The sequence below is a fragment of the Coturnix japonica genome, chromosome 2 (assembly GCF_001577835.2).
Source record: "Coturnix japonica isolate 7356 chromosome 2, Coturnix japonica 2.1, whole genome shotgun sequence".
Taxonomy (NCBI): domain Eukaryota; kingdom Metazoa; phylum Chordata; class Aves; order Galliformes; family Phasianidae; genus Coturnix; species Coturnix japonica.
In genome coordinates, this window is record NC_029517.1 from 130,181,887 (window position 1) to 130,195,804 (window position 13,918).

At 41.0% G+C, this 13,918-nt stretch overlaps 1 protein-coding gene across 3 annotated transcripts in view; it reads right to left on the reverse strand.

Moving 5' to 3' along the window:
• COL22A1 (collagen type XXII alpha 1 chain) overlaps window positions 1-13,918 on the reverse strand; it is a 216,651-nt gene that overhangs the window by 16,132 nt on the left and 186,601 nt on the right. For all 3 annotated transcript variants that reach the window (XR_001553652.2, XM_015856410.2, XM_032442913.1), the window contains exons 46-55: window positions 13,222-13,335; window positions 10,643-10,696; window positions 7,917-7,970; window positions 7,054-7,107; window positions 5,734-5,787; window positions 4,252-4,305; window positions 3,306-3,359; window positions 2,214-2,267; window positions 1,726-1,770; window positions 871-924 (exon numbers count right to left, since the gene is read on the reverse strand). Coding sequence is in view for 2 of the 3 variants with exons in the window: in XM_015856410.2 (XP_015711896.1) it covers window positions 871-924; window positions 1,726-1,770; window positions 2,214-2,267; window positions 3,306-3,359; window positions 4,252-4,305; window positions 5,734-5,787; window positions 7,054-7,107; window positions 7,917-7,970; window positions 10,643-10,696; window positions 13,222-13,335 (591 nt within the window). In the remaining variant the exon portion in view is untranslated. The remainder of the gene's footprint in view (window positions 1-870; window positions 925-1,725; window positions 1,771-2,213; window positions 2,268-3,305; window positions 3,360-4,251; window positions 4,306-5,733; window positions 5,788-7,053; window positions 7,108-7,916; window positions 7,971-10,642; window positions 10,697-13,221; window positions 13,336-13,918) is intronic.

The window sequence follows — 13,918 nt, forward strand, 5'->3', positions numbered from 1 at the left end:
AGCCTCTTGAATTTTAAACATTTGTCACCCAGTGAGTGAAGTCTGATCACAAGCAGAACCCATTAGCATTGTCTGATGTTAAAGCTGGATTCCTCAGAGACTGGAAGTCCTTTGCTCTCTCTTAAGCAAGCCTTAAGCCGTTCCTGTCTTTCCTGAAAGGTTCCCCTAGGCCTATCTTCCAATTTTTGGAAGGGTACTTTGTACTACTTTGTAGGGTACTATTGACAGCACAACAGCTTTTCAGTGATATTAGGGGGTGCAAGGGCAAAACGACTTCCCCAGATCCCACGACAATGGCATATCAGCCACTCAGTACATTGCTGAGCAGCTGCTGCAGAATGCTGCTTCAGTTGTGCTCTCCAGAGACTTTGATATGTGACTGCATTTGATGCTAATAATGTCAAAGAATCTGTCTGTACCATCTCTCTTTGCTCTGAGCAGTAGCATTTTATTCCATAAGTATGTCATAGATTGTGCTCCAGCTATGCATGCCGTAAGATACAGATTTTGCAGAGCAAGTGGAACGGATCCCAGCCCAGTGGGATCTTCAGAATGAAACACAGTTTGAAGAGGAGCTGCAGAAATCAGGTCCATGGCTACACAGCACAGCCTGCAATTCAGACAGTAAAGCTCTTCCTCCTTTTCCAAAGATACCCCTGATATTTACATGTCAGCAGCTAAGTGGTGAGAAAAGCCCTCAAATTTATCGGTACTCTAATGAGCTTCACGCAAATCATCCCCTATGCACTGTTGCAGTAATTTACCCTTTATTTCAGTCTCTGCAGTTGTTTTCAGGGAGGGGTCACCATGAATGATTTTTTTTCATTTGTCAGGGAGAAGATGAATGTCTGCTCAAAACAGTACACTTACGTCCTTCCCTGGTGGCCCCTCACGCCCAGCAGGACCTGTCGCACCTGGTTCCCCCTGCAATTCAGCAGAAAAGAAAGAGATATCAGCTCAAGGTCAATGGCACACCAGTAACTCCAATTGCAAGTAGTGGGGGGTTTCAACTGAGCTCAGTGAGGAATTTCTAAAGACAATAAAAGCTTTGTACATCATACATGACACACAGCTTTTAACAATAACTCAGAAGCATCTTCTGATAGTGATGCACAGGGCAGTACACTGTTTTCCAGCAGAATATTTATTGCTGCTAGTATAGTAACTGAAACCCACCAACACACTCATGGTATAGAAACTATTGTATTGAGGAAAGCATGAGGAGCTCCAGCACTAGATTGCTCAGCGACACTACTCCAAGCATAGTATTCTCCTTCCCTATGGAGAGTCAGCATTAATTAGGCAGAAAGAAATTCAGTTTTGTATTCCACTGTGTACAGTAAGGTACATTTTGTACTGCATTGCTCACAAATGAGAACAACTTTACATGCAGGACTTGAGTTTTGAGCTTCATTATGAATAGGCAACTAAGCCAAATGGCTAAAGTCATTTCTGAACTTATTTCTTTATGTTTTGCTCTGAACATATTCTGCATGTCTTAGGCATTTCTGGAGGAGAGCTGATACTCATTCAGTGTCTGCAGTAAGTTTCCTCACCTCCTGTATCAGTAGCTTTACAAGTAAGATGCTGTGTGGCCTCCTGTGAAAATTTCTCGCACAGGTCTGTCTCAAGTCTACCAGCTGCCTCACCTTAACTGGGAGCAGAACTTCAACTCACATCACCTTTCTACAAAGGACTATCATGTATGAAGTGCATGTTGCTTACCCGCGGACCTGGGGGACCAGTATCTCCCCTCTGTCCTTTGAAACCCTGAAAAAGAGAATTAAATAAATGATTGCCCATTACACTAACACTTGAAGCAGTGAGAATGTTCTATCTTGAACATGAACTTAATAACCTTCCCAGAAGTCCTTCTCCTCAGGGCCACCCTCTATGCACTCATTGCCTAGCCTGTATTTGTGCTTGGGATTGCCCCAACCCAGCTGCAGGACCTTGCCCTTGGCATCATTGAACTTCTTGAGATTCTCATGGGCACCTCTCAAAGTAACCAAGGTGACTCTAGATGGCAACCTACCCCGCTTCAGCAAGTGAACGACACCACACAGCTTGTTGTCATCCACAAGCTTACTGAAGGTTTACTCAGTCTTACTGTCCATGTCACCAACAAAGGATGTCCACATCAGCAAGAGTTACCATCCCTCCATCAAAAGCTTCTTAGCTACTGTACAGAAGAGTTACAGGACTGAACCTACCGGTAAGCCTCTGGCACCCTCCTGGCCTGGGAGGCCTGGTTCTCCAGGTTTTCCCTAAGGGAAACAATCATGTTCGTGTTAATGAGAGCCTCAGTTTCATCCCTGTGCTGTTGAAAACTCTTCCAACTTCTCCTCCTGTGTAACAGCACAGAGAACTATGTTTGCCTGGGGTTTCTCCAGCAACATCTCTGAGCTTGCAAGGACAGTAGTGACAGAGACCTTTCCATACCTGCGCTGTCATGAACATACACTTCAAACTTCAAAGTTATTTACGCCTTTGGATTGATGCACCTTTACAATGCTTTTCTTTCAGAGGGATAATGCACACAACTACAGCAATACCTGGTCAGCATGTGCAGAATCAGTATCTGTTCACAGAAATCAGATGTTCTTTTGGAAGCACACAACCTGCAGCTGTTGTGACAAGCATTTCTCCATTCCCCTCAATGACTGGGGACTTGGCTTTTAACAGAAGGACTGAATCACATTGGACAAGGCACAGAAAGAGACTAGCAGTGCCAGACACTGAAAGCACATTCTTCTTCTAAGAAACACAGTGGTAAGTAATAACATTCACTGCCCGATTTATTAACGTTTCCTTTTGGCTGAAAATTTTATGGCTCAGCTTTTTTCCTTTTTTCCCCTTCAATAAATGCAAACATAGACTAAGCAGAGAACATCAAATATAAACCTCTCTAATGCTGGACAACAGATCAATTACACATCAACTCAGAAAAGGCTTTCTTTTAAGATACCTACTCTAAACTTTTTATGCTCCATAATCTTCTACCTAAAAATGCAGTCCTTAGATTTAATGTTACAAGACAATCTTCTTTGTTTGCAATATTTGCAGTACTTGTAAAGGTACGTTTTAGAGTATTTATAGTTGTTGTAAAAGAACCCAGTTTCTTTTCAAGAATCCCAGAGAGTGAATCTTATAAATTGCTCAATACAATATAGCCCCTCTGGTGTTAGAAAAAGATGTGCCAACAGATTTCCTGCCCTTATTGAGCCCATAGATAAGCAGCTACAAAAGGAAAAACTGGACGTGGTCTGTGATTGCCTGTGTGAAACACCTTTAAATTACATTACCGGTTCTCCAAGAGATCCTGGCTTGCCATCTTTGCCATCATTCCCAGCAATGCCCTATCAATAAAATGCATAACAAGGTTAACGAGGTTAAGTCTGCAGGAGAGATCGTTATACTTGTGACAATATGAAACCTCAAAATAGCACCTCTGCTTCATTGTGATTGTATTCAATTTTGCCCAATGCACCAGAAATTCTGTTATTTCTATACTTCAGACATAAACTTTTTCCGTCACATTTCCGTAGGGAAACACTTCGTGCTTTTTTCCTATTCAGTATAACAATTCTAAGGGGCTTTCTCCTTCTCGGCAAGGCAAGCATGTCAACAGTCTTAAAAGAGGGTTCTAAAGACAGCTGTCAAAAACCACTATAATGTCATTATAATAGCATTCACCTAAAATATTTTACACTGAAAATAACTCTAGCCCTACACAAATAAGGAAAAAAGCCCCCAAAACTAAATATTGTACTAATACCTTTTCCAGATGAAAAGTGTTTATGCCTCAGATGCACTTGAGTCAGTGCAAAGGAATCATTTCAACTATGGATTGAAAGGAAGTTGGTATTCCAGACTATGAATTCTTATTCCCTTACACTGGTGCTATTACATTAGTTTTGTGCTCTGTATAAGAGAATTTATGCAAAAAGTAGAAATAATTAAATATATATATATATATATACATATATATTTTAATTAAATAAATAGTAATAACAATAAAAGAGGCAGATGAGGAACAAGCCTGTTCCAGGCAGTTAACACTTAGATTTGAAGTGATCAAATACAGCACTCATGATGTCCCAGACCAAGGACATTGCACCAACATTACAAGCATCCCTTAAAGATCATGCACAGCTTTCAGAGCACCTCAGGAATCGGTTTGGATCACATCCAACATGTACTTATAAACCGTTCTATGTATTGAAAGAAAAGATGCTGAACTGCACTCACAGGAAGCCCAGGAACACCTGGTGGGCCCTGTGGACCTGGAGGGCCATCTTTACCCTGGAAAGAAAGTAGAAACAGCAAGGTTCAGATGAGTTTCTCAGATGCTTCTCATATAAAGATCAAATGCAATGTTTGATAAGGCACCACTGGGAGAATCTGGTCTTGCAGTTCATATCACGCTGTGTTCAGATTTTCTTGACTTCATTTCTGCTTAAACTTGAAAGTTTTCACAAAAAGAAGATATAGAGTATTATTTATAAGTTGTTACAGTTAGAGAAACCACTAAAATCACCAGTATTTTCTTCCTCAGTTTAGTTATATTTAGCATTGAGTGCTTAGCTTCTTTCATGAAGTGTCCATCCAGAAAACAGAAAGTCCATATTTTATATCTCTCAAGTCAGCAGTTATAAGAAGTGTCTCATTGACTGTCCCAAGAGAGAAATCTCCTCTTAGAAACAGAATCAAATAATTGTTTGAGTTGGAAAGGACCCGTAAAGGACATCAACTCCTCAACAATGAACAGGGACTCCTACAGCTAGATCAGATTGCTCAGAACCCTATCCAGCCTGACCTTGAATGTCTCCAGGGACAGGAGACAAGTTTCACAAAAGCACACAAGGTCCTTCAAATTATTTCAACCTTCATCACCCATTTGAAAGGGAAGTTCTGCCAGTTTGTCCATGCAGTCTGTGCCCTCTCTGATGGTAGTGCTGACTGATTTCACAGCAGCCACCAGATTGACAGTTGCTAGGTCCCTTATGATTGAAACAGATGTGCAAAAGGTTTCTTGCTCATTAGGAAACCCTGCTCCAGAAATTAATCACAGAATTACACAGTCCTAAATCGTGATTTTTTTTCTTTTTCACACTTAGGTAAGCATCAATCAGATTCCAATCAGATTATCCTTCTCCTACAGTTTTCTGATGCATTACCATAATATAGAATCTGAATGACCTTCAAATGAAACAGCAGTAACAAAATTCTTCATGCATTTCTTGAAGTTTCCACATATACAAGTGTTCGCAGTGATGCCAAGGAATGGTCTGAAAGTGTTGGACCTAAGCAGTCTGTACTGTGGCATTCTTCAAAATGTCGCTGGTTTTGTTTTGACAGTCCTCAGGCACAATTTAAGTGTTTCCCTGGGTCATGCACCAGCCTAACAAATTAAGTCAACATGCCACAGAGGCTACAAGATGTTAATAGCAAAGACAGACGCATGAGAAGTACAACTACCTCCTTAGATGATAGGTCAAGAGTGTACTGAAGAAGTTCCATGTACTGGATATTTCATTCTGGTTACTTTGGAGGGACAGGAACAGAGTAATCTCTTGTTATTTGTGTGGGTCCTACTTGCAAGTATAGAATTGTTTCACAGTGGATAACACGGGAAGCTTTCAAAAGAGGTTACTTCAGTTCCAGCTCAGCTTTATTCACAGGGATAAAGCTAGATATAGCTAGTGATGAAACACATAGCTTAGAGCTTACTATATCTCCTGGGCTTCCTGCTGGTCCTATTGGTCCTGGTGCTCCATCCGGTCCCTAAACCAAATAAAGGAGAAATAACATGAATAATTAATCCATTTTTATGTTTGTCAGTGTGTTCCCTATCACCCTAGAACCACAGGTCCATGCAGACAGAGTAAAAAGGCACGTCAGGAAAAAGAATCTATTGGAATACTGCAACTTGCTCTCCTTTGACAAGATCAGTTTTATTTTTCACATTTCAGTTGACTCCATTCACACTTTCTTCGTGACTCCCATGTGGATGACATGGGATAGCTTTAAGAATTTTATTCCTACCAAAATAGACTTATGGCTGTGGCAGTAAATGTTCCCATATTATCAGTTTCTCTTAAAAATATGCTTCTTAAAATGAACTTGCAGAAGTGCAAATGACCCACAAAGAGGGCCCATGTGTTGTCCTGGTGGCAAAGCATTCAGCAGCCTCTAGGCATCACTACTATTTGAAAGCACAGTTTTAACACAGTGCTGTTTTTTTCCAGTACTTCCTGTCCTTTAGGAGTTACAAGTAAACTCAGCTTTAAGGAGACTGTGCTGATTCCCATAAAGGACAAATGCTGGAAACTCTTATCATAGCAGAATCAAATTGCTCTGCAAGCAGCAGTGTGAGTAGTAGTGACTGTAGGCAAAGACAGAAGGTTTGGAATGAAAAGCTCTTTGCTCAGGAAAAGTCTGTGCTCCTGGAGACTGCAAATGGTGATATCACAAGCAAGTTATGTCAGCACTGCTTCTGCAGTGACACCCCGGTATTCACTTTATATATGCAAAGAAGCATAACTGTATTTGTGGAGAGTGCAGAACAAGAAATAAGGATTGTGATGCAGCACGACACATGTAAAAGGACTCCTGATTCAACAGTAATCCAGAGGATACAAAAATTGGAGAAAATTCACTCTCATATTATTGCATAAAACTGAACACCAGAAACACTGTTAGATCTGCCGGTTCCAGTCTGACAACTTATTCTGCCTATAAGTAAACACCTATACATATACTCCTAAGTAGTCCCTGTGGAAGAGTTTTCATGATCATTGCCTTATGTAAAGAGAGGGACTGAAGCTTAGCATCAATTTACAGAGTGAGATGAAGCAATCAATGAAAAGCGGCTGATGTATTAAATAGCAATTATCACGAGCAGAGAAATCTATGACACTCAAGGGACCATTACGAACCCACTGGAAAAGGAAAATGCAATGTGCAGGCAGGTGAGAATGGCCCTTTCTGTGGCTACTGTTACTAGTAAAGAGAATATAAGACCATATGATTTGCAACAGAGGAGCTTACAGGTGGGCCAGGGTTTCCAGGAGCCCCTGCAAAGCCAGGCATTCCAGGGTGTCCCTGCAAAACAAAATGAGAGACTTCATACATTATTCATATTCCTATTTGTATGTAGGTTAATTGATCATTGGGTACTGTGAGGTAACATCAAAATGAGACAATACACGGAGTGCTGGTTATAAGGAAATAATGGGCTGCAGCTTTATAAATCCAAGTGCTGGTTTTCAAAGTATGCACTTTAGTAATGATTTAGGGTGTACGTTCTGTAATATGTATTTCACGGTATGTTAATAGGAGTGGAGAACAAATATTCTGGGACAAGACTAGGCTGGAAATCAATGTTGTTTAAAATATCGTACAGTTTTCTTTGAAGACTGAATTTGTATCTTAAACTACTGACTCAGCCCTTGACAAAAAGTAAGTAAGCGTGAACATTTTCTACGATTTAGATTATTTTCTTTCCTGTGGTACATCCCATACGAGTCCATCACCTTCTCAGATAAATAGCAAAACTGGCCTTTTCGGCTTAGAAGTATTTAATCTCCTGGTCCTCATGTAGATGTCAGCTGGGGAAGTGAAATGAAGTTGGGCACTGCAGAGAACTGAATGTATTCAATGCAGAGGTGAGGAAAAAATCATCTTGGAATCCAGCAACACAACACAGGAAAGATTTCTGTTGGAGATCTGGTGGGAATCCTGAGGTCTTCTATGGCCCCACTCTTTAGTAAAGTCCATTTGAGGTTTAGCAGTGATGAACAGCTCCCATCTTTCTTGTCTTCTTTCAAGCACTTGGATTTTTCAGCATTAGAGCAACTATTGAAGAAGGAATCACAGAGAAAGCAGTACTGGAAAGCATAGTTAATTTTTACCTGTTCGCCTTTTTCTCCTGCATCCCCAGTTATACCACGGTCTCCTTTCGCACCCTTGATAATGAGAAAAGTCACTGAGAGTCACTTACATTCAGTATTTTATTAGCTTTTTGACTTATTTCATAAGGCACTTGGTCATCTGAGCATAAAGTACAGAAATAAGAACTGAACACTGATTCTGCTCCTCTTAAATTCTTATTTTCCCTATCAATACTGGAGGTAGCAATATATGGGAAGATGGTCTTTGAACAGATCCAGGACGGCTTCTTACATATATATATATATATATATATATAAAAATACAATTTTTTAATATATTTTAACAAGTGTATATATATAATTTTTTTGGCTTAGGGGCACAAAGAGGACATAAACAGCCTTAAAAATAAAAAGGCTGTTAGGCAATGAAATAAATGGGATTTTGGTAAGGAATCATTCAGCCCACTAAAGGCATCTACAGCATCAGGTACTAATCTCTTTTCCCTTCAGGGCCAACAGTGTCAAAAACAGCATTTCTATGGTGAGGCCAGAAAATTAATGCCCAGAATGTACCCTCCAATCTCTCTGCATCTCTGACAACAGAGCAAAATCAACTAACTCAAAATTAGATGTCTGCATTATCAGTGTTTGCAGTTGCTTACATGCAACATGAATCTCACAAAGCAACAATACTGAGATGCAGGCTATACAAATTATGACCTAAACAACACAGGGGACACTAATGAATGGCAAGCCATTGAAATGATTCTCTGGTTCTTTCCATAAGAGCTAGGAGCAAGACAGTAAAGGGAGAGCTGTACAAATCTGCATGGTGCTAGTAGAGACTACATACTGCAATTTTTAAAAGTGCAGAGCTCTCCAGATTTTTCACCATGAGGAGCCTCATCACAGTGACAGCCTTTGTCTCTTCTGAAAAGCTTTACAATATTTGCTCTTAGCAGTTACAAATGCCGTGAATTTGCCAGTTTACTGAATGCAAGTCAGATTATTCATCAATCATTTGATTTTATATTATGCACGTGTACAGTTTAAGTCTTGTTATTTCATAGAATCATCATCATAGCATGATAGAATGGCCTGGGTTGGAAAGGGTCACAATGATCATCCAGTTTCAACCCCCCTGCTAAGTGCAGGGTCACCAATCACCAGACCAGGCTGCCCAGAGCCATATCCAGCCTGGTCTTGAATGCCTTCAGGGATCGGGCATCCACAACCTCCTTGGGCAGGTTTCAACTAAACAGGCTGAGAAGCTGTAGTGAGGAGCCTCTGCAGTGAGAGTTGGGAGCCTGGAGAAGGCTACAAAAAGACCTTATAGCATCTTTCTAGCAGCTGAAGGGGGCCTACAATAAAGTTGGAAAGTGATTCCTTATCAAGGAGTATACTGTATACCGATAAGAGAAAGAACAGTGTCTTTAAACTAAAAAGGATCAGATCTAGATTACTATAAGGAAGAAATTGTTCACTATGAGGATGGTGAGGTTCTTGAAGAGGCTGTCCAGAGAAGCTGTGATTACCCCATCCCTGGAGGTGTCCAAGGTCAGGTTGGATGGGGTCCTGGGCAACCTAACACAGTGGAAGGTGTCCTTGTCACACTAGGGTGTTGGAAATAGATAATCTTTAAGGTCCTCTTCCAACACAAACCATTCTATTCAGTCTTTCTACCCAGACCTCCACTTTTTCATAGTACTAAAGAAAGCAGCATACAAGAGTATCAGACTACTTAGGTTTTCCACTGGCTATTGTCTTTATGGGATATTTATTACACTGAAAATTTAATCTTCGAAGGTACTCTCATTTTGATGGGCCTTAATGTTTGCTTTTGAGACTCTACTGCTCACCTTCAGCACACTTTAATTTGCAAGATATAAAAATAATTTATGAATCAGTATTAGTTTGTCCTACACTAATAAATGCAGATACAAAGATGTTAAAAAAGAAGTTGTTTTAGACAGTAGGTCAATATTCAGGAAAGTATGGAGGGAACTGCGGCCTTCATTTCTTCTCTCTCCCTCTACTGATTTGTTTTTATTTATTTCACATTAGGTAGTTTTAAAGGTTTTGACTGACCAGGCACTGGCACTGTGAACAGAATGCTGACAGAGCTATTTGTGAGAAATGCTCAAAATGTGATATTATTGGAATCCTTCAGACATTGTGTTTGATATTGGCCTACATCCCTGAATTATGAGGCAGAAAGATACATCGGAACCAGGTTGTTCTTTTTACAGCATATTTCAGGGAGCATTTGGGATCTGTGGATCTGCAAATATTGCAGATAGTGTATTTGAAGGCCACAGTTTAACTTAAATGGATTCCAACATGAGGGATATAGAAAGGAGAGAATCAAGGAGAGAAGAGGGTTATTGCTGAAGCCTTAATTGCTTCCTCACCTGATTTGGATTGACAGTTGATTCTGATTTCCATCTCTCTCATCAGAAGATCAGTGAAAATGAAATTCTTTATCAAGAATTAAACCCTTTACTTTTTGTTTTGTTTCCTTTCTGTATGTTTTTGTGAACAGAGGGATGGTAGAAGGCTGTATTTAAATGGAACCGTGTTCATGTAGAGAGTTGTACAGTTCTGTGCACCTGTGGTACTCCACTGAATTGCCAGAGCAGGTGGATTCTACCCCTTAATATAGATGTGGGTCCTACCAAAAGCCTGTGTTACCAGTGCTCTAACTAATCACAGATAATTTCTGCTTAGAACACTGAAGATCAACCAACCTTTTGGCCATCCAGCCCAGGTGGGCCTGCAGGACCTCTGGGACCAGCATTTCCCTGCAATGCAGAAGTAGAAGTAAATACTGGTTTCTTACAGATCAAGAATGCAGAGTCTATCATCCCCGGTGCTAGAGCTAAGATGGTCAGGCCACCTTTATGCTCAGCACTGCAGACTGATCTGTTCTCCAGCACCTAGTATACTACACAGATCTTTTTGTATATGATATTGAAAGATTCATCAGCACATAATGTATGCCTCTTGATTAACTCACAACAATGCCTAACATTGTAGTTGGCTCTTTTCCAACCAAACTAGCCTTAGGAAATCTTTGTGGTTATACATATCAGCCTTGCCCACTGATAGAAACACATGACCTCAACGGGAAGCCACAATCAGAATGCCCCACAGGGATTAATTACAACAAAGCTTCCCACCTGAAAACTCTGGAGCCCATCAAGCCAAAACCCACGTAGTACAGTATGGTCAAAATCTTGATTAATTAGAATAATAACATTCTCCATGTGGCTTTTTACAGAAGTGGCCTGTAAAGTTTTGATTTTCTTCTTCTGAATTGCTCCTTGCAGTTCAAACAGGATGCATCAAAGCTCACTATGGACAGATGGGTCACATTCTCAGTTACACCACACATTTTTTCACTCACTTATTTCCACTTAGTAGAACTGTAGAGATATACTAGCATGATTGATGGAGGAAAACTGAAACCAAGAACATTAGATGAGCTTTTCTAGGGCTGTAAAATAACACAGGATCTCTGGATGGTAGAGAGCCATCACTTTTATTCTCACTCTGTCCTGACAGATAATTGAAAAGGTTAAGGGATTAATTTCAGCACATGTCATTTATTAAAACCCCTTAACCTCCATCCTTTATTTCAATTTATTTAGGCATCCTTGTAGCCAGCAAAAAATCCACATAATGATCAAAGCTCAATCAGCAGCGTACTCTACTCACTCCTCAGTCACAGTTCTCTACTTCCTTTTCACACACCACTGCTATTTCTCCTTCTGAACAGTGAACATGACTGAAAAACAGTTTCTGGGTTATTTGGTTTCTCCTACAGAGTGGGTGATGGACAAGAACAGGTGGACAGGTCATGTTTTCCTTTATTCCTTTAGTGGCAGCAAGAGCTATTGAAAGGACCAGGAAAAAACCCATCTGATAAATACGTGGCTGATAAGCTCGTGCAATCGCAGGAGTTTTGTGGGGTTTTTTTGACCATCAAGTGGCTTACCAAGTAAGTGCCTGTCCTGATGGCTGGAGATGGGTCTTACCAGTCTTAAAGGGGGAAACACATCCTAGCCCAGCGGCTGGAAGTTTTAAACTTGGTGTGAAAGGGGAAGGAAATAAAATAAGGCTCACTAAAGATGAGTCTAGGGGAATAATGACAGGATTGTCTCAGTGGAAGTGCATCTACAGCAATGCACACCTCAACAATCAGGAGGAGCTGTCAGCCATTGCATGGCAGGCAAACTATGACTTAGTTGTCATCACAGAAACATGGTGGTATTGGTTCCACAACTGGGATGTTGCAATGGATGGCTATAAGCTCTTCAGAATTAAAAGGCAAGAAAGAAAGGGTGGTGGCATGGCTTCCTGTTAGAGACTGTTTTGATTTGCTGAGCTTGTGGCTAAGAATGATAAGCTTGAGTCTACATGGTTAAGGATTAGGAGGAAGTTCAACAAAGCTGACATCCTGGTGGAGGGTCTGTTATCGACTGCCTAACCAAGATGAAGAGACAGATGAGGTATTCTACGAGAAGCTGGCAGAAGTTGTGTGATCACCAACCCTTGCTCTTATGGGGGACCTTATCTTCTCTAGTATATGCTGGAAATATAATACAGAACAGAAAAAGCAGTCTAGGAGGTTTCTAGAATGTGTGGAAGATAACTTCCTGATGCAGCTGGTAAGAGAGCCTACCAGGGGAGGTGCCCCATGAGACCTGCTGTTTGTAAACAGAGAACTACTGAGAAATGTGGAGGTCAAGAGCTGTCTTGGGCAGAGCAACCACGAAATGCTAGAGTTCTCTATTCTTTGTGAAGTCAGAAGGGGTATCAGCATAACTGCTATCTTGGGCTGCTGGAGGGCAGACTTTGAACTACTCAGGGCACTGGTAGGAAGGGTCCATTGGGAATCTGTTCTGAAAGGAAAAGGGCTCCAGGAAAGCTGGTCACCATACTCAGCTCTGGTGAAGCCACACCTTGAGTACTGTGTTCTGTTTTTGGCCGCTCACTACAAGGAAGACAGTAAGGCTCTGGAGAGTGTCCAGTGAAAAGCAGTGAAGCTTGCAAAGGGTCTGAAGCACAAGCCTTATGAGGAACTGGGATTGTTTAGTCTTGAGAAAAGAAGGCTCAAAAGAGACCTTATGGCTCACTGAAGCAGCTGAAATCTACTCCATTGATTCCAAAGGCAGCTATAAAAGAGCCAGTACATTGTAACTGAAAAAAAAAAATAAAAATCAACCATGTAAAAATATTGTAAGAAAAAAAAAATGGTTAAAGGAAATCCAAGGGATATAGTTAATGTAAGTCCAAGGGATGACCACTTCCCCAGATCTCTTACCATCTTCCCATCCTGGCCATCTCTGCCTGGGGGTCCTCGGAGACCTTTGTCACCTTTGAAACCTGGGATGCCTGGCAGTCCTGGTGGGCCAGGTGGGCATTCAGTGCACACATCCTAGGAGAAAACATTAAGAAGTAAATTAGCAACAGACTGAAGGTATCTAGTAGAACCTGCTGATGCTGGATATGAATGCAACAGTGGGGAGCTAGCAGAACGTGTAGCCCACTGCACTTTGACCACACCAAGGAGGACCTGGGTTATTTTGATATACAATGAAGTGAGGTTAGTGTGAAGGAGAGAGAGGGCCAGCTGCTGAGCTTGCACAGGATCCCTTGGGGTTATTTGGACTACTCTTAATTGATCTTAATGATCAAGTAGCTAAGGACACAAGATCAGATAGCCACAAAGCAGCACTATCAAGGAAAGATTTGTAATCTTCAAGACTACTTGAAGAAAACTCTGTCTATATCAGTCAAGAAGACCTGAATTACTGATAAGAGGGCATACTGCTATGGAAAACTCCATTGTTTCAGCACAGCACCAGAAAGGGTGTTCTGCAAAAGAAACTATTCTGCAGCTAGCCTGGTTAAGGAGAATTCATCTGCTGGAGTTTGTGAAGACCAGGTGAACATTGAAATGTCTTGACCAAACTCAGTCATGAGAATTAAAGCCTCCCTCACTCAAAAATTATTTGAAG